At 36.8% G+C, this 21,910-nt stretch overlaps 1 protein-coding gene across 1 annotated transcript in view; it reads right to left on the minus strand.

Annotated features, from left to right (window-relative positions):
• Positions 1–21,910, minus strand: part of ARHGAP21 (Rho GTPase activating protein 21) — a 135,468-nt gene that overhangs the window by 48,076 nt on the left and 65,482 nt on the right. The window contains 3 exon segments of the mRNA XM_047065806.1: positions 157–211; positions 2,716–2,794; positions 4,775–4,867. Of these exon segments, the coding sequence (XP_046921762.1) occupies positions 157–211; positions 2,716–2,794; positions 4,775–4,867 (227 nt within the window).

The raw sequence follows: 21,910 nt of genomic DNA on the forward strand, positions 1-21,910 counted from the left end.
TTGTTTTTTTGGTAAAATATAGAGAATCCCAGACTCTGCTAAATTTCCCCAGAATCTTTCATTCTGTCTACCTCCACCTTTAAAGTCCATCTTTAAAGGATTTTTACTAGTGTTTGAGACTGTTGAACAATTCAGATTTAAATAAATAAAACTTACCACTTGGAGAATGTCTTCATCTTTTGGCATAACACTAAGTTCCAATGTTGTATCACTGAAATTGAATATATATAAAAATTATTTTAGGGGAGGGGCAAGTGTATACAAAAGACATAAAAAATAGCTCAGAAGTATCTGTTAAATTTGGTTACGAGTTTAATTTTTGGTTTTGTTTTTTTTTTTAATCTTTACTTTTCAAACCCAAATCATTAAAAAAAGAAGTCACTTTTATATATACAAGCTAATTATGAACGGAAGAAGGCATCCTGCCATATGTTAGAGCTATTTATAACCAGGTAAATCTTCTTTATAATGTGTTTCTAATTTAGGAACATGAAGTATATTACTTATGTTAAATACTCCTGGAACAAAGCTCTTCAGCATATATTTATTTATTATTTTAATTCAAGTCACAGAAAGAATTATAATTTTTACCACATATTTTCACTATTTATCAAGTTAAAAATATAGTCACATGAAAATAACCAAAGAACCCTCAAATTTAACATTTTAAGTAATATTAAACATCTCAATTTTGAAATATTCCCTTTTGGCCTCAGAAGTGAAGGAAATCAGAGTTCACCATCATAACTATCAAAATGACTCATTTCTAAAAACTATATAGTGCTTAACTATTTGCTTTCTTCTCTGACTTAATTTTAGAGGCTTTAGAGAAACGGCTCAAAGTCTCACTTTATTTTGGTACTATAACTGCCCTGTTAAAAATGATAGAGAAGTTTCTCTAGGTTCAAAAAAGCACAAAGGGGTGAATTATACTGAGTCCTGTGACCTGGAATTACATTTAGAAAAGGCAAGGATGGTGGGCTATCTCCATCAAGTGATTCAGTACCTAACCTAACAATATCAGACAGATTTTTTTCTTCCCCCAATACAATCAAGAGATGAAGAAACAATCAACAACAACAAAAAGAAAACGAAACCTAATAATTTACTGGTGTCACTTTTTGTTCGATTTGAACTTATTATGAGGTTCATAAATGCTGAGAATAGTAAACTGTAAGAACCAGAGGTTCAAATAAATTTTATTGATAAAATATGTAGGTACTTGTATTTCAGTATTTAGAGCTGGTAGAAAATACATACTGATGCTTAGATAAATTCTTCTGCAAGGATACATTTTTACATTAATACACTGCAGAATCTCAATGGCTTTGTGCTGCATTATCCATTTGCTACCAACGGCAGACAAAAGGAACACAATTTCTTAAAAGAAAATAAGATAATCAAAAAAACAGTTTTCCTCTATTTTTCAAATTGCTTTATTGGCTGAAAAATCAAGACTGTCATTCCAAAGTGTTATTATTCTGAGAGACGAACTGCACCAGGAACAAAAAAACAAAAAAAAACTTAATGTGGATTTTGAGTAACAGATTAGGTAGTGGTTACTTGGAAAAATACTATTTTTAAAGAAGAGATGTTACCAAATACACGAAAAATTCTTAAATTACAAATTGATAAGATACATTGGTGTACATATAATGATCTAAATTATTTCAAGGGAATAAAAATTTGGGTGACCTCCCCACTGCCTCTGAAGTGGCTTTAAATTTTTCACCAGTCCCCTGTTCTCTCTGATACTTGAGATCAAATAGGGATCACTGTCAGGAACACCTAGAATCTAACATCAGACGCAAGATTTAAGATTTGCTTTCTCTAAGAATTTCATTAAATAGTAAAACAGTAAGAAGAATACTTGGAGAGCAATAAATCCCAATCACATCATCTAACTGCAAAAATGACAATGCATTAGGGCATTAGTGTAAATAACTTAGATTATACCATGAAATGCTTTAGACATGGTTGGAGGACTTTGATAAAAGTCTTCAGAAAATAGTGAACTTCAATTTAATTATAATAGGGATGATCTGGACAAGGGGACTCCAGTCATGGCCAGTAGCATCTGACAGGAATTCAATTTGGTAACCACTTTGGCTTTCGATTTATTTATTTATTTATAATTAAGAAAAATTTTCTCGGTGTGTGGTAGACAGGAAGAGAGTAGGACTAAGTTATCTTTGAGATCTCACAGTCTCTCTACACATATTTATTTGCCTTTAGAATTCAAAAGTCTCTCATTCTGTAGAACGTAGGTGAGAGATGGATTCAAAGAGAATTTCTTGCTGTCTTTATTAAAACAAATGAATAAATTGGAGCCAAGAATGTGATTCAATAAGGTATATAAAGATATCTAAGGAAGAGGTTTTAAAATAAATTACATTGGCTTTCATGTACATTTTTGTTATAAACAAATTACAAATTTAATTGTCATTTCATTTAAATCTAAACTCTGTTCCTTTCAGATTCTAAAGGACTGTAATCACAAATCTGATAGATTTGCTAAAGCAAAGCCACCAAGTTAAGCCACCATCAGGTAGTTCAACCTTGGCAATTCTCAAATGTGTTATCCACTTTAAGGAAAAGTCCTGCTTCTCCACATCCCATTGTAGGATATAGACATTAATGTATTAAGTGTACTTGCTCCGCTGATTTATAAACACCCATCTTTGGCCAAAATTAATCATATTTCAGGAATCTTACCTGTTCTGAATTAAAGCAATTACTTGGGAATAGGTCTTTCCAATAACACTTTCTCCATTGACTTTTATAATTCGATCACCTACAGAGAGGAATAAAAAAAAACAAAACACATGGGGAATTCCTTAAAAAGGCATTTCTGAATACTTTTGAAATATTTTTTTTAATGTTTACTCACTTTTGAGAGACAGAGAGTGATCGGGAGAGGGGCAGAGAAAGAGGGAGACACAGTATTTGAAGCAGGCTCCAGGTTCTGAGCTGTCAGCACACAGCCCGACACGGGGCTTGAACTCACGAACCATGAGATCATGACCTGAGCTGAAGTCGGATACTTAACCGTCTGAGCCACCCAGGTGCCCCAACTTTCGAAATATTTCTTAATGTACTTATTTTTAACATATTCTTGTTCATTATCTTTTAAAGTATCTTTCACAAAAATGAATCTAAATTTTAATACATACAACTTCTGATGAAATAGAGCTAGGTCTTAAGAGCCCCAGGCAATGATGAGCTTAGAAATGCCAAAAGGTATAGTCACCAAGTGGCTCTAGCTATACTATTTACAACCCTATCACTTGTTTTCTGAGTTGCAGAGCTCCTAGCTTTTTCTCTGTTTACCCTGTCATCTCTGATAGAGAAGCATCGTTCAGTGCGCTTAGACAGTTGATGGTTTTTATAACCTTGCTATCCTCTACTTTCAGTCTCATTTCCTTGTAGTATCCTCCCAACATATTTAGTTTTTTTTTATTAGTGCTATATTATGGAACTTGAATATGGGTGTGCACATGGTTTTGGCTTTCTGTATATTAACTTGTTCTTCATTTTAATAAAGAAAAGGACATTTGGATTACTAGTAAGAATTCAGGGGAGCAGAAAGGAAAAGACTGAGAGAGAAAAGACATGGGAAATAGAAAAAAAATGTACTTTCTGTGTGCTTCTCACAGCATCTCCATATCTTCCTGCCTTTGTGAGGCTTAGGATAAGATAGGAGATACATTCTGGGTAATGGAATCCCACATGTACACTGATATACATGTTAAACACATTAATGAGATTAGGATTAGGCTTACTTTAACTATGACAGAAGAGATAATCAATAAATAGTGCATCCTAATAAATCTTAGTGGCAACATCCGCTGATTGTACTATTTATAGCTGAAAAGACTACACTTTATTCAAAAGGCAGTAAAACATAGTTTTTTACTAATTTCCATTTAAATTATTTCATATTGAAAACAAAAAGAGTAACTACTTTAGTGTGTGCATTAACCTACACTAAATCTCTTAGTTTTTACTAAAATCACAGAGGGGCACCTGGGTGGCTCAGTTGGTTGAGTGTCCGGCTTCAGCTCAGGTCATGATCTCATGGTTCATGGGTTCAAGCCCCATGTCACGCTCTGTGCTGACAGCTCAGAGTCCAGAGCCTGCTTCAGATTCTATGTCTCCCTCTCTCTCTGCCTCTCCCCTGCTCAAGCACTGTCTCTCTCTCTCTCAAAAATAAACATTAAAAAAAATTAAAAAAAAAAAAAGACTTGCTGAAATCACAGATCACAAGAGTATTTTAGAACAGTTACCAGACCGCATCAACGGATACCTACGGATGAAGCAGGACTTGCCTTCCACCGCAGACTTAGGTTATTCTTTGCAGTGCAAATTAGTTAATTCACTTCTGGCAGATAAGATACTTCCAAATCTTGGATCTCCAAGATTATTTCAATTATGCCAATTAACATCTTTATCATTTGGCTTTTTTGTAATCCTCATCAAAATTAAATGTATGCAAAACAGGTGCTTTTAAAAGGGCCCCCAAGAGTCCATTCTCTAAGTGGTAACCAAAAGTGCTCCTAATTTCTAATTTATATTAAGTTATTTCTGTCCAAACCCATCAGTTTGGGTATCAAGAAACACACAGCTAAACAGGTTTCAAAAATAGTAATAACTGATGCAGAGACATAGGAAAAAACATACCGGAGATAAAAATGTGGAAAATGAAATATGGAAGAAGGAAGAAATGAAGTAAAAAAGAAATTACAAGGTATTGTTTAAAGAAAAATATTAGCACCTGTGCATAATCCAGCTTCAAAAGCAGGTCCCCCTTCTTTAACCTGTTTAACAAATATGGTGTCCATTGGTTCCAAGCGGTTTCTTGGTTTTCCTGCAGGAGAAAAAAAGCCCAAGGCATGATTTTATCTCACAATATTTTATTAAAATGCCAAAAGAGAAAATGGTATTTTAGGCAACGAAGCAAAGATTTTTAATGAAGCGTGAAACACATATCCTGAATATGGATGCTAAAATCATAATTTAGGAGTTTTCATTAATTCAAACATTTATTTTACTTCTTCTAGAACACAACCACCGTCACAATAGTAATGGTTTCCATTTAGTAGGGACATCCTGTATGTAAATTGCTACACTAAAGACTATACATGCCCTGAGAACTAATTTCTACAGCACTTAAGTGTTGCTACCACTACTGCATAAAAGAGGAAACTGAGGCTAGGATAGATTAAATCCTCCCAGGTCACATAGCTAGATTTCACAGGCAGTACGCACTCTACTGCTCTTTAACACTGCATTGTGCTAAGCATTAAGTTATAATGATTACTAAGACTCAGCCCTTTCCCTTCAGGGGCTCTGGTGGGAGACAGACATACAAACAAAATGATACTGTAATATAGAAAACAATAATAAATAAAATATACAATCATAGCAATGACAAGCGCATGATCAACTCCGTAAGTCAATATTTCACAATCTATCGATGGATCACCTGCATTAACACTGAAAGTGCTTGCTAAAAATCCATGTTTCAGGGTCCAATCAGAAATCTGCTTTGTCAATGAGTTTTCCAGGCGATTCTTGTATACACTAACATTTGAGAACAATTTACAGTTTTAATAAAATAGAAATCAAGGGAAGATTCCCAGATGAGAGGGCATTTAAGCTAAGTGATAAGCACCAAGGCAAGGACTGTGGTGGGAGGTAAGGCGAAGAGGTAGACAGCGGTTCTCAAAGTGTGGTCCCCAGACCAGCAGCATTGATATAACCAGGGAATGCGTCACAAATGCAAATTTGGGGACTCCATTCGAGACCTACTGAATCAGAAACTCTTGAGATGATTGTGATGCACACTCATGCTTGGGAACCACTGAAGTAGAAGACACAGCCCTGACTCTTAAAGAACTTGACTGAGAAAATGAAGCACATATATATGCATGGAATAATATAGTAATATATGTTAAATTGCAATGCTAGGCAAAAGATGAGTGTCAAATATTAAAAGTTTACATTTCTTGCCATATAAAACTAAATTTTCATCATGGTGTATCACAAAGGTGGCTCAAAAAATTCTTAATAAAGGAATATATCTCAGTAGATTCCTTTACATATTTAACTATTTACTCTGAAGGAATTCCTCTGAAGTCATGAATGGCTAAGTCAATCACTTATAATGCAACAGGGTATAGTGGAAATTGCTTGTTTTTAGAAGCCAGTAGATATGGATCCAAATCCTTGCTTTGCCACTTGATAATCTAATTGCAATTAAGTAAACACTTCTACTTAAACAAACTATTAACTTTTTCTTCTATAATAGAGATAATTATTCTATATTTTTACATTCTTAAAGAGTTTCCACAAAGGCTAAATGGAGTAATTCCTCAGCCAATGTACATTTCCACTCTTCAAAGAGCTTAAATGAAAACTAGTGACATATTTTTATGTCTTTAAGAATTAAAAACATGAAAAGTAATCTACTATCCAATTTAAAAAATTATAAATATACTGTATATCATATATCTTCCCAAAGAAACTTTATACAGCCTTCTATGTTCAGATGACATGAAAATATTATAAACCCTTTTGTCATTTCTGATGACTGCTTTCTCCATGAGGCTTTGGAGGAAAAAAAGAACTAGTGTTGGTTCAATCCCTACTATAAAGAAGAATGTCCTAATTCTTAAGAGATATCTGTTAAAGTAGTTAGGGACTAATTGTTAGGATTATATGATTATATCTCTATAATTATATCTGCAACTTAATTTTCAAATGGGTTGGGAGAAAAAATAAACCAAGATACCCACACCCCCCAGACACACATGTGGATAGGAGGTAAATGAAGCAAATATAGCAACATGTTAGTTGCTGAATCAAGATGGACAAGGTTTTTGCTGTGTGTTGAAAATTATACTAAAAAGCCGGGGGAAACTTCCCGTGGATGTCAGGCTTTATTTTTCTTCACGGAACTTATCACTCACTACTTAAAATTACATTTTTATTTGCTTGCCTTTTGGCTGTTTGTCCCTCCCACTAAAATGAAGAGCAGGGATTTTTATCATGTTCTCTGATATCCACAGTACCTACAACAATGCCTAGTGCAGAACTGGCATTCAATAAATAGTTATTCAATGAATAAATAAATTTATTATTTAGTTTGATTCTCATAACAAGCCTTCAGGATGGGCATTATGATCCTAATATCGTCGTTGTACCTGAGAGGAAACAGACTAAGTAACTTATAAAGAGGCAGAGTAGGGATTTGAACTCAGGTCTGAATCCAAACATGGTGTTCCCTGCTGCTTCAAAAATAATTGAACTATTTATTCATTTGTCAAGCTTTACTGAATACAAGTAGATAGTCCGCTTATAAAGACTTTGAATAGAAAAAAAGTTTCTTTTCAGTATCACTCACTTAAAATGCAATTACTTAATTTCAATCAAGTCCGTAATCAGTCTAGGTCTCTCTGTAGCCAACTCAACATTTACAGGAGCTGGCATTGAAAGAAAACCATCTACTTTTTCTTAGCTAGAGATTTGAGGGTTTAACTAAGTTTTACTGAATCAAGTCATTGCTTTCATGGAAAGATTTGTACAATAAAAGAGAAGAAACACTTTTCTCATTAATGTTTTCTGGTCCACTATGTCCGAAAGGTGATTATACCCTACTTATATTTAAAAATACAAAATGTAAATGACATTAATAATTTCTATTAAAAAATTAAAAGTTAGCTGGATAGCAATGTAGTAAACCCGATAGAAAATTTCACATATACAGAACAGATGTAGTCCAAAATAATTTTGTTTTAATTTCTATAAAAGAAATATTGGGGCGCCTGGGTGGTGCAGTCGGTTAAGCATCCAACTTCAGCCAGGTCACGATCTCGCGGTCCGTGAGTTCGAGCCCCGCGTCAGGCTCTGGGCTGATGGCTCGGAGCCTGGAGCCTGTTTCCGATTCTGTGTCTCCCTCTCTCTCTGCCCCTCCCCCGTTCATGCTGTGTCTCTCTCTGTCCCAAAAATAAATAAACGTTGAAAAAAAAAAAAAGAAATATTAACTTTGCAGTGATTGTCATTACAAATCCAGAGACACTCTGTCATTGACAAATCTTTCAATACACTGTGCCTGAAAACATATGAAGGTGGAAAAGACTGAATAAAATAGGGGCCAATATTATAGCAGAAACTATTACATCTGCTGAGAATTACACTTTTGATTCTTGTTGTCACTTTCCTTTCTGAATTTTCTCTAAAATCTGACTTACTATTGCTACCTAGATATTATCCGATTCCTTCTGGACAATAGAAAATTGATATCCCTTAATTACAGACAGGTTTCACTACAAAACATACTTCTTTTCAAATTCCATGTTCCTTGACTCTAAGTCTTGAATTAAACACTTGGCTCATTAATTTTAAGAGTGCCTTCTTTTTATAAGATGGACAGAGAACGACAAATACCATATGGTTTCATTTCTATGTGGAATCTGAAAAAAAACAAACAAAAAACCAAAACAGACTCAAATTCAGAGAATAAACTGGTGGTTGCCAGAAGGGAGGGAGGTTGGTGGGCAGGTGAAATAGGTGAAGAGGATTAAAAGGTAGAAACCTCCAATTATAAAATAAGTAAGTCATGGGATGAAAAGTACAGCATAGATAATATAGTCAATAATATTGTAATAACTTTGTGTGGTGACAGATGGTAACCACACTTACATAGCAAGCATTTCGTAATATATATAAACGTCAAATCACTATATTGTACACCTGAAACTAATATATTCTGTCAGCTATACTTCAATGAAAAATTTTAAAGAATTTTTTAAAAGAAAAAATAATTTTGAAAACCATCTTCTCTTTAATATATCCTACTGAAACTGGAAATGAAAAATATCAGATTTAAAATGTGTGTTTACTCAATCTTTTGTGTCCCTGGTTTTTTCTGTTTTGTTTTTCATTTTTTGTTTGTTTGTTTGTTTGTGTTTTTGTGTTTAAGTAGCCTCCACGCCCAACGTGCAGCTTGAACTCACAACCCTGAGACCAAGAGTCACGTGCTCTACTGACTGAGCCAGCCAGGCACTCTGTGTCTTTAGTTTTTTAAGTCAATTTCCAGATGTGCAAAACTAAAAGTCTGATCCTGAGTTGTGGTAATCCATAAGGAAAAATGATTTCTTACTTCTCTGTATTATCATCTGGCAGGGCCAGATAGCCTCCCTGGCAATTCTTAGTGAAAAGCCTCTTTTAATTCTACATCTGTGTTTTATACTTTCTCATTTTTTTTAAAGAACACATAGGACATGCTTCAAAGAACTGTTAAATACCTTTTTAATTTTTTTTTTTTTTCTCAACGTTTATTATTTATTTTTGGGACAGAGAGAGACACAGCATGAACGGGGGAGGGGCAGAGAGAGAGGGAGACACAGAATCGGAAACAGGCTCCAGGCTCTGAGCCATCAGCCCAGAGCCTGACGCGGGGCTCGAACTCACGGACCGCGAGATCGTGACCTGGCTGAAGTCGGACGCTTAACCGACTGCGCCACCCAGGCGCCCCTAAATACCTTTTTAAAAAAGGTTTTTTTATCTTTATTTTTGAGAGACAGAGTGTAAGCGGTGGAGGGGCAGAGAGAGAGGGAGGCACAGAATCCGAAGCAGGCTCCAGGCTCTGAGCTATCAGCACAGAGCCCGACGCGGGGCTTGAACTGACGAACTGCATGTTCATGACCTGAATCGAAGTCGGACGCTCAACCGACTGAGCCACCCAGGCGCCCCATGTTAAATACCTTATTCAAGTGTCATTTCCTTGATCTTATCAAAAAAGAAAAGAAAAGAAAAGAAAATGTATCTTTTTAGCACACACATGTAATTAAATCTTTCTGTATCTAAGAAAAGGAAGTAAAAAGACAAGAATTTGAATAATCTAAATGGCTAAATGACAATGGCTATGTTATTTAATATACAGTTAATAAAGACTTAAACAAGAAGATATAAACACATATATGAATTTACTTGAATATTAGACTTTGAAATCAGGGGGAAAAAGCACATATTTTTACATTATACTAAATACTGAAAAATAATGAGTAAAAAGGAAGGAAGGAAGGAAGGAAGGAAGGAAGGAAGGAAGGAAGGAAGGAAGGAAGGAAGGAAGGAAAGAAAGAAAGTGTAGGTAGTGATTGCCTTCCAAATACTGGATGAATATCCAGGTAGATGTGATTTTTATTCTCCATAGCCCGTATATGGCAGTAGCTAACAGCTTGGACCTTTTAGGCAGATCATGTGGTTTAAAATCCTAGCTCTGCCATTTATTTTCCAGGGAGGGGGGTATCAAATTATACAAGTGTTAGTTGTCTCTCAGAAATTCAATTTAATTGGGCATCCTGTATTTTATCTGGCAACCTCACCTCCCTGTGATTGGAGACAAATGACTTATTTGTGATCCAGTTAACTCATCTGAACAATGAGGATGATGGTAACATATCCCCACCTGACAAGCCTGTTATGAGGATTAAAAGAGATAATCCATTAAAATGCTTATATAATGTCTAATACAAGTAGGTATTTAATAAATGTTATTACTCTGCTAGACTGATAATAAACGTCCAGAAGGTTTACATACAGATCAGGGATAAATGAGCCAGGGGGCCTGTCACTCTGAAAGTACTTAATTAAATCCTGGTTGAAAGAGTATCTCTACAAATGTAACTGCCAGATTATGGGAAAGTTGAGGAATATAAGCCAAACACTACAGAACGCTAACGAAAAGAAGGTCGAAAAAAATTAAGGGATTGCACTAAAAAGTCTCCAGTAACTGACATGAACTACACACCTGTTTTCAAAAAAGACTGGTGTTGAAACCAGTGTGCTACATCTCTAGGCCAGTGGGCTTTGTCGGTTAAGAAAGATTATTTAGGGGCGCCTGGGTGGCTCAGTCGGTTAGTGTCTCACGATCTCATGGTTCGTGAGATTGAGCCCCATATCGGTCTCTGTGCTGACAGAGCAGAGCCTGCTTCAGATTCTCTCTCTCCCTCTCTCTCTGTCCCTTCCCCACTCGTGTACTCTCTCTCTCTCTCTCTCTCTCTCTCTCTCTCAGAAATAAACATTAAAAAAGATTATTTAAACCTATAATAACTTTCTTCTTTAGAGAATGCTAAAATCAAAATCACTTGCAACATGTAAATTATTTCAAAATCTAAACTTAGAATAGAAGCAAACAGATTAAAGCAAATAGATTATTTTAAGAAGTGACAGTTTTGAAGTATGCCACTTACAAAAAGGACCCTGTAATGAATATCCACAGAGTAACAGGTATAAGTCAGGGAATCCTGTAGTTCTGGGGACAAGAGAAAAATATTTCTTAACAGAGTGAAAAAATATATATACTTTTTTTAGAAAAAAAGTTGCTATTTATTTTTGAGACACAGAGAGACAGAGCATGAGCTGGAGAAGAGCAGAGAGAGAGGGAGACACAGAATCCAAAGCAGGCTCCAGGTTCTGAGCTGTCAGCACAGAGCCTGATGTGGGGCTCGAACTTACGGACTGTGAGATCATGGCCTGAGTCAAAGTCAGACGCTTAACCGACTGAGCCACCCAGGCGCCCCTATACTTTACACAAAGAAATACCATCCATGTTTTAAACAAAAACAAAGCAATAGAAAATAATGGCTACCACTGAGATTAAGCTTTTCAAATTCTTCCTTCTCTCTGAGTTCTCAAGGTTGCTGCTGAACAATTTTTTAAAAAATGGAACCAATCTTCTCATTTATAATGAGAGTTAATTTTTTTAAGTATTCTTTTAATTTATTTCTTTGTTGTAAAAAAAAAAATCTCTACACAAGAGAAAACCGTTGAACTTAAACTGTGCTTCATAGGAAAGTTATACAAGCCTTGGAAGAAGTATACTCCCACAAAGGTGGAGATACATCACATAATGGAACATTAAAGCTCCAGGCATTAATTATTTAAGGAAAATCAATTAAATAGCTTACTGAAATTGATATTTAGTTTTCAGACCAAAAATAAGTGAAACCACAATGTAGATTGAAATAGATACCAGAGTTAAATCTAAATAATGAAAAATGAGCTCAGCGTCTTTTGGATGGGTAATAGATTGCCACAGGGGAGGAAAAAAAGGTTACGCAGAAGAATTTAGTGAGCAAAAGTTAGGAATTATGAAATCTACTTTAAGGCAGAAAACAAACGGGGGGAAATAAACACCAAATTCAGGCTAGTGATTACCTCTGAGGAAAGAGAATAGGGAAGGAGTAATATAAAACACCTTAACCATACTTATAATCATTTATATCTTGGGGGGGGCGATTAGGGAAGGGGGAGCTAGAATTAGGGGGAAGGATGTGAGACGGTAATACGACAAATACAGGTGGCAAGCATTTGGAAGCCACATTTTTTCCCCTATATTTTCTGTTTGCCTGAAATATTTCATAACCATTTTTAAATGCTAAAAACAGGCTTCTAATCTTTATTTTGGGGGTCTGGTTTGCTGATGGCATACAAGATTACCCTAAGAGCCTAACAGAAACACATTGTCTAACAAGCAAAAATCCATATATATCATTATGAAGCAGCAGCCAATTTAAGAAGACTGATATGGCAGGTTATTGGGTACTCCATTTCCTTTGGTTATGGCAGAAGCACTAATTAAAAAAAATAAATATATGCCATTTTATTAAATCTAGGTATTCCCAAATTTCTACTAAAGGTGCTCTCATTTCCAGAGTGATGGCTAGTACTTTAAAACTGTATCTCCCAAGCCTCCAATCTGCAGCTCCAACAATTATGAGCTTCAAACCTCAAATTCCAATAACCTCTGGACATTGTAAAATGTTGCCTGCTGGGGCTCAGTCAAATTATATCTATTATAAGCAAACACGTATTCTCTACTCAACCTCATCTTCAAGTAGTATCAGGTGAAACATAATGAAATAAAATCTGTTAAATATGAAAAAGCAGACCACATTCTACTTAATCATGATACACTTTCTTTCAACCCACACCCATCTGATTATTTTTGTTTACTTTTCACTGCAGAAAATGTCCAGCATAGACAAAACAGTAGAATAAACCCCCATGAACATGACTTAAATAGCTGCAAAAACCCTGCCAGTCTTGTTTCACTCCTGCTTACTTTTTTCCCCTAAAGTATTTTAAAGCAAATCCCAGATATCATGCCAATTCATCAAGAAATACTTCAAATACTTCAGCATACATCACCAACAAATAGGAACTCTACTTTTTCTTAAGGAAAGATAACAAAACCCTCCCATAGTTCTCCAAACTATGTAATACTCTCCAAGGTGTGGATAATATAAATGGACAACAAACACAACCTTGTCTTCTACATTCATTGTCCCAAATGCCTACTTAACATTAATGAAAAGCAGTATGGCATGACATAGAAATGACAGCACCAAAAGCTATGAAATAAATTTAGAAAGGTTTCACGTGTAAAACACCACAGAACTCTAAGTTCCCAATCAAGTTAACTGTTCCCAATGAATGCTCTGCCTACGTATTCTAATTCAGTGAGGTCATCCGTGTGAGAGAACATACCCTACATGAAAAAGTCCAGCATACAGAACAGTGCTTGGCATATGACAGATGACCAATAAATATTCACTACTGACTTATTCAAATTACAGCCCTAGAAGATGTCAATAGTAAAACTGCCCCAAACCAAGTCAGAGATATGTTTCAGGAACAAAGCTCTTACACTGCAAATGACCTGCCGAAGAATCTCCCTCAAATAAAAGGAAAATGCTGCCACTTAGTAGCAGTTTGAGTAAAATACCACTAGGTGTCAGACATGAATCAAAATTTTCTGGCATGACAATCTATTTAGACAAGAAAGACTCTGGAAGAGTGTTATTCATTCAACAAATATTTACTGAGCTCATAAATGTGCCAGGTGCTGATTATCCTACAATGAACACAACAGTTCTGGGATCTGCCTTCTGGAGTATCTGAAGTTTATGAAGCATCATTTTTCCTCTCTCTCTGAAGTTTCAGGAATTTCACAAAGTATGTCTCGCGTGTAGATTCACAGCCCTGCCATTCCTGTTGTGCTGGATTTTAATTTCTCTGCAAACCCAGAAAAATGTGTTACAGTGTTCTAACCACAAGCAGCTATCTTTCCATCTGTGTATCTTTCCATTTTACCATCGCTGGACCCCTTGACCAATGAAATTTGCCCCTCACATTGTTATCAAGCCCCTCCATCTTAAAAAGGAGGACTTACCAGGCTCCCCCAGAAATCACTCTCTTTCTTGCTAAGAACACTCATGGATCAACAAAATCCAACAGCAACCTCCACTTCCTTTTCTCCTTGACCTTCCAAAGCATTCCATTTGCCAATCTCCAACTATGGAGAATTCTGTCCAGATGCCCACTCTGCTCCTATTCTTGGCCTGCTATTTCAGCATAACCTATAACCCAATGATTTACAGTTTCCAAGTTCAGTGAAGTTCTTGGTACTGCTCACTGAACCTTCAAGGTTGCGGTTTCAAACCTCCAAAAAATCTTCTTAAACTGGCTATTCCATCTTGATTTCCTCACACTAGTTGGATAACTTTGCCTCTTACGGCACCATACCTCGATGGCTGTATCCTCATTTTTTAATCTTTGCCCACATCCATACTTCCTTTGCTCCACCTCAAGTAAGGACTTAGTTACTGGCCTTCTTTAGAACCTTGTTTCCCTCATGGTCTCCTCTCGTGGGTAAAACTTCAGTCAGTCTCTGTTCTTCTCCCCGCTGGACGGAAATACATGTTCTCAGAGACCTACCAAAGCTTCCCAAATGTAAAACAACAATAAATCTTCTCCCTGTCTTTCCACATAGCTATCATCTCTTATACTCCTTCCCTTCCTTTCCATGCTTCCTGAAGAATAGTCTATACTCCTATCCTCATTTCTTTACTTTCAGTTCAGGGTTTCTCAGACACTGGGAAGTATGCCATTGGGGGCAAAATCGCCCACACACCTCACTCCCATGCTCACTGAGGTTCACTGCTCTAATTTACGTTCCAACCCACTGATATTTGGTTCTCACATCCCGTCGTCTCACTGTACTGAAACTATTCTCCTATCTTACCACTTTGCTACTTGTCAGACTGGGTCCAACAGTATCTTTTTAGTCATCAGCCTAATGAATTTTCTGTGACAAATGGCACGTTATCCACTCCCCCCTTAAAATGACCACCTCTTAATTAGTAGGTCGTCGACTCCTCCTGGTTGTCTTCATACCTTCTAAAACTTATTTTCAGAGTTCCTTTTCTGATTCTTCGTTCTCTGACCATCTCTTGGATGTTGTGTTCCCTAGGGTCCTATCTTTTATTCTGTTTTCATGCTCTCTGTGCATGGTTTCATTTATCCCTAGGACTTAATTACAGCATATATAATAATGACTTCCAAATCTATTTTCAATCCCCTCCTCTATGAGCTCCACACCCAAATTTTCAACTAGGTACTGAACGTTCTACAGGCATCAGAAATGCAACTTATCCCAACCTAAACCCATTTCCCCAGAGGAAGATACGCTTCCCCTCTAGAATCCCGCAGTTAATGCCCCTTCCCCCATCTATCTACTCATTTATGCCAGAAAAGCTAAGCATAATCCTCCACAAATCAACCATTGTTGGTGACATAAAATCCACCCCCAAGCCCTACCACCAAATCTGGGCAAATATAACTTCCGGGTGTCTCTGATATATCTGTTGCAGAACACTGTTCTTCCTTCCTCCTGATAAAGTCCTATTCATCTGTCAACAGCACAGAGGACATCCCGCCTGAGACCCCCTTCCCTGGTGCTTAGACGATTCCCCCTCTGTACTGTGGTCCTGTCAAAACTGTACACACCTCTGTGGTTGCACTTATAGAATTATATTACACCTTCAATGTCCACCAGAGCAGGAGTTTCTGGAAGCCAAGGCCCATATCTTACATACACATTTGTTGAATGTATACAGGCCAGGAAATGTTCTGGATTTTAAGCCAAAATAATGAAATAGAGTTCCTGTTCTACATTCTAATGGAGGAAGAAAATGTTCCACAAGAAACAGGTAGTAGGAGAGACGATGACAGTGTTAGGAAAAATAATAAGCAGAGTGGGAAGGAGAGGGAAAATGAAAGGCAGGGCTGTAATACTATCTTCATGAAATGGTCAGGCAAACCCTCTCTAGCAGGTGACATTTGAACAACTATCTGAAGAAAGCCAGGTTAGAGGCCATATTGCTCCCTTCCCAGCAATCAGATTAGCGACTTGTTCATGGCAGTGACTCAACAAATGTTTGCTAAGTGAATGAATAAGCAACAGGAAACATATTTCTATATATAATATATTTAGCATTCATATGCAAATATTTCTACTCTGAAAAGTTATCTGTTAAACTTCGAAAACAGAGACCATAACTATTACCATTAACTTATTAGCCGTGTCTATGAATCACATACTTTGAATGTAGACTAGCTGGAGAGCAATCAGGGAAAAAAAACCAAACGGGACTATCCAGCCAGATGGTGTCTGTGATCAAGGTCTTAAGTCATGCAGCAGCTGGGAAAAGACAGCTCAAAGTCACCTAATTACAGGATCACCTCTGCAACAACATTTTCCGTGGAGAAGTTATTCCAGGGGACAGCCTACAACATTAATACTCCAAACATGTACCTTCCTTGGCTTTTTCACCTTTATAGCCCTAGCCCCAGTTAGCTTTCTGAGACCCTGGATGTCATATATCTTAAAGGTTTTAGAACGCTTCCAGAAACTTTTAAAATTGCATTTATTTTCTTGACCACCAAAGTAACTTCATGCCTTTCAAAGTCTTAAAACCTGCTCCAAAAAATTGGATTTCTGACAGTGCCTACTTTAATCCAATCAAATTCCATTATTGTGAAAATGGCTTCCTGGAACTTTTAAGGTGAAGTTATATATATATATATATATATATATTTTTTTTTTTTTTAACTCACATCTAACTTGACCACCTTAGCAGTGTATTTTACAAAGAAGTTGCCCAAATTCCTACTGAACTCCAGGATTACCACATTTTTGTTACTACTGTCCCAGCTCACACGCTCAGCAGTTATATGAAATAAGATCTCTAAATTAAAGAAAAAAAAAAAAGTCTGACACTTTGCATAAAAAGGGGAGAAAGGTGAAAGATAAGAAGGCAGACAAGAGACAATAACTTTCTTCCTCGACAGCGGAGGTACAGACATGAACATGCTGAGTTCTGCAGCTTTGGGAAGAGTCATTTGGGAACAGTGTTTACTCAACAAACATTTGAGCTCCTACCAGGTACTTACTAGGCACTGGAAATTAACAATAAAAGACAGTTTCCTTCCTTAAATAATCTTTGCCCTTAAAGCAATGCATAAAAACACTGTCTTCATAAATACAATGAATAGTCTGGGTATGTAGGAAAATTTCACTTTGCACACACCGATGATTAATTTTTGATAAGAGATATCATTGCCCCTCTTATTTCTGCATTTTCCTGTATCAGATCTGTGCTGCGGCTACCACCTCCCAGAATCAGGTATAGGAGGAAGCAGAAAATCTCAGCTTGTTTACCATGGAGCAGGAGCAATCACTCGGATTAGCTGTCTCCAAAATATGAGGAGGGATTTTCCAGAAGAGAATTAGGGAAACTAACTGTGAAGCATGAAACAATCAATTTACTTCATCTTATACAAAATGGGCTTCCAAACATTTGAAAATAGCTATCACTTTCTTGCCCTCTGCATCTCTTTTGCAAGCCAAAGGTTCAAGTTCTTTCAATCTTCTCAAAAAATACACATCATAAAATTTATATATATCCTTGCCATCACTGTCTTTGATTTCTGGGGCTCCCCAGTGTTTCAACCATGTCCTATTTAACCACAAGAAGATCTGGGAGCCCTCATTTCCCATCCTTTCCCACCTGTCAAATGGAGATGAATAAAATGAATATCTGAAGTTAACTTATCAATAGCAACATGAAGAATCACTTATCTTGTGTGTGTGTGTGTGTGTGTGTGTGTGTGTGTGTGTGTGTATCTGTAAGCTTATACATTTTTATACTAGGAAACATTGCTCGTAACAGCAAACTACAAATAACTTCATAATCTGATTTTATCCATGTTGATAGGATATAAAGATATTTTATTATGACATATGGGCGGCAAATTTCCAATGAAGTATCGATGTACTAGCAAATTGAGCTACTACAAGGGAATGCACAATTTATATTTGAACCAGAGTGCGTATACATGTGAGCCTAGCTGCGAGACAACATCTCCAAATACTATTAATGTCAACCCTATATGTGCAGGCTACTGAACATGAGCCCCTTCCATTTTAAGAGTTTCTTCACCCAGCAGGCAGAAGAAAAGCCTAAGTCCTAGACAGTTAATGAATTAATTAGAAGATTAGCCCACATTTAAGAATAATGTTAACTGAAAACTATGCTTCCACCAACCTGAAAGCTACCTGGGTGCTAAGCAAAGGAAGGGGGAAAAGAGAAGGAAACCAATTTCTAAAAAGTGGCTATAGACCAAACTTCACATTGATTTGCAGGCTAAAAATACAATCGCCTGGTTCTGTATAAAAGCAAACACCAGTCTACTTGAAAACAACTTTTTCACACTAGATCTCAAAAAATCTCCAGTAATAACTTTTGAAGGTCAACAAACGCAAAATAGTCCAATACATAAAGCAAAAAAAACCCCAACCTATCCTGAGCTAGAAACAGAAAAAAAAAAAAAAAAAAAAAAGGAAAGAGAAACAGAGGAGCGCCTGGGTGGCTCAGTCAGTAAGTGTCCAACTTCAGCTCAGGTCATGATCTCACTGCTCGTGGGTTTGAGCCCCAGGTGCTGTGCTGACAGCTCAGAGCCTGGGGCCCACTTCAGATTCTGTGTCTCTCTCTTTTTATGCCCCGCCCCCACTCATTCTCTCTTTTCTCTCTCAAAAAAATGAGTTAACATTAAAAAATTTAAAAAAGAAAAGAAAAGAGAAACAGACCCAGAAAGACTGTTGATAGTGGAATTTCCAGAACCAGATTATAAAACAACTTTGCTTAGCATGTTTGAAGAAATTATTAAAAAAAAAAAAGGCCTAAAAATGATAAAGAGAAAACTATAAGAAGCGATCATGTACAGTTTAGTACATTACCCTAAAGAACTTCTAACAATCAAAATTTAAAACTCAAAATTATTAGATATATACTAGAAGAAAATATCCAAAATGCAGCTGGGGAAGACCAAAAACAAAGAGGAAAAAGTAGAGAATTTAGGAGCCATAGGGGACAGAATAAAAACATCTAACATATGTTTAATTGAAGAATTAAGAGAGCATTGAAGAATTGAAGAGAGCCTTGAAATACAGATAATACGTGAGGAAACACTGACTGAAAATTTTCTAGAACTGATGACAGACACCCAATGACAGACACAAGAAGCTCAATGAATTGGAAACAAGGAAAATAAAAATAAATTTTCGCCAAGAATAGCCAAACACCAACATGGCCAAACACCAAAGACATGCAGAAAATCTTAACAGTAGATATGAAAAAAGTTTGCCTTCAAAAAACCAATAAACCAAAATATGAATTCTTATGAGCAAGTATAGCAGCCAAAAGAGAGTGGGATATGATCTTCAATATGTTGGAAGAAAATATCAACATAAAATTCTGTAGCAACAATCTTTTCCAAGATGACAGCAAAGCAAAGACCTTTCAGAAAAAAACAAACCAACAAAAATCCCGAGAGAACTGTGACACAACATAAAAGTATCCTGCAGGTAGGAGGGAGAGAAATAAGTAGAGAGAGCATGACCTAAGGCCCTTATATTGTTTCAGAACAGAGTAAAATATTAATTAGCATTAGACTGTGATAAACTTGCATATTATAATTTCTAGGATAACCACTAAAAGAATCACAATATATTATTTAGTCTTAAAGAGAGAAAAGAAATATAAGAAATTCAAAATAAAATAGAAACTTTAAAATAAAGTAGGCGATTAAACAATAAATGTATTATGAGTTGTATTAAACGTAAACAGACAAAAATTTCCAAATCTGACAACAGTGAACTGCCTTATTTCAGAATCAACTCTTCCACCCATGAGCCACAACCAGAAAACCTCGACCAAGTACAGGTAACATTTGTATGAAGGCAGAGACAGCCTCCAAGGCAAGAGCACTCAGAGGGACAAGAGCCCAGAGAAAAGGAAGTCCAGCGAGGTGGTCTCGGTGTTTTACACAGCTTTTCACTTTGAGGTCCTTTCTGCTTCCAAAGCCACAGCTGAGAGACCGAGGGGCTGTGCAGAGCTTCCATCAGTCTCAAAGGGCCACGGGAACAAAAGTGGGCATTCGAGGCCAGCCAAGGAAGAGGGCCTGGAAAACACCACCATGCTTTCAGTTGGGGCCTCCAAAGTAACGTGTGGGGTGAGCAGGGGTGAAAAAGAGAAAGCCCAACCCCGTCAAGCGTGCAGGTGTGCTGTGCAGATTTCCTTCGAGAGAAGCTGCTATGGGGAACACAGCTGGGTGACAGCCCCAGCTGCTGCCCTTTAATATCCACACCACATTCGCACAGAGGCCACGTTTCCCCAAGCCTGCCCAAGGATTCTCAAGGGCAGTGTTTGCATGGGAGCTCCCCAGTTGCCTCACAGAGACCTCCATACCTTGTGCTGCAATCTGGCACCTTTCCTACCGGAGCCTCCCTTCCCTCTCTTCTTTCACAGATGTCAGACCTACAGTGTGCTCTGAAGTCCTCCCCTGCCTCTCCCGCCCCCTTCTTCTCAATCCTGCACAGACACTTCTCCCACGAAATCTCTGGCACGTCTAACACTGTCTTGCCATCTGTTCCTGTTGTGGCGTCTGTTTCGCAGAGAACCCGAACTGTTACACCAAATGTCAAAAAAAATAAGGCCCACCTTTAGGTAAAGACAGTCTCTGAACAGAGATGCAAAAATCCTAAATACAACAGAAAACCAAACCTGGCAATATGTAAAAAGTATCATATATTATGAACAAGCTTGGTTTAGTCCAGTAATGCAATGTTTAACAGTTGGAAAAATTAATCAATATAATTCACTATATTAAGAGATTAAAGGGAAAAAAATAAAAGGTTTATTCCAAAAGATGCAGAAAAATTCAACACTCCTTCATGGGAAAGACATTACATTCGCAGATTAGAAGATTCAAATATTTCAAATGTTTTCAAATAATCAAATATTGTAATTAATACAAAGCTAATTAAAATTCCAATAGGATTTTTTGTGGGTGTAGAAACTGACAAACTGATTTTCAAAGTGTTATAATATTGCAAATGGACAAAAACAGCCAATCCAATCGTGAACAACAAAATTAAAAGACTTTACCTTTCAGCAACATTTATTACATAGTAACGACAGTAAAATTAAGATCGCAGTTTTGCTGCAAAGAAAGTGACCGATGGAATAGAACAAAGGTTGACAAATTTCGTGTGTAAAGAGCCAAGCAGTAAATATTTTAGGCCTTGCAGAACATATACAGTCTCTGTCACATATTCTTCTTCTTTTAAACAATCTTTTAAAAATACAGAACCGTTCTTAGTTTGGAAGCTACACAAAAGTGAGGCACAGGCCAACCCCTGGAAAGAAGAAACTCCAGAAACAGACCTACACATATACAGATACTTTATGATCAAGGTGGTTTTACAGAGCAGTAAAGAAAGTACGGTCTTTTCACTAAAGAGTGCAGGGTTAAATGTATATCCATATGGGGGAAAAATCTTGACTTCATACTACATGCAAAAATAGTCAATTACAGGTGAACTGGAGATAGATAACACAGGAGAATATCTTTGTGACCATGCTTAAATAGGATTCAACGTATTAGCCATAAAAGGGAAGATTGACAATTTGGACTATATTACAAATAGGAACTTTCCTTT

The sequence above is a fragment of the Lynx rufus genome, unplaced genomic scaffold, assembly GCF_022079265.1.
Source record: "Lynx rufus isolate CCGP_SWC_20201006 ecotype Redwood Valley unplaced genomic scaffold, mLynRuf1.p SCAF_7, whole genome shotgun sequence".
NCBI lineage: Eukaryota > Metazoa > Chordata > Mammalia > Carnivora > Felidae > Lynx > Lynx rufus.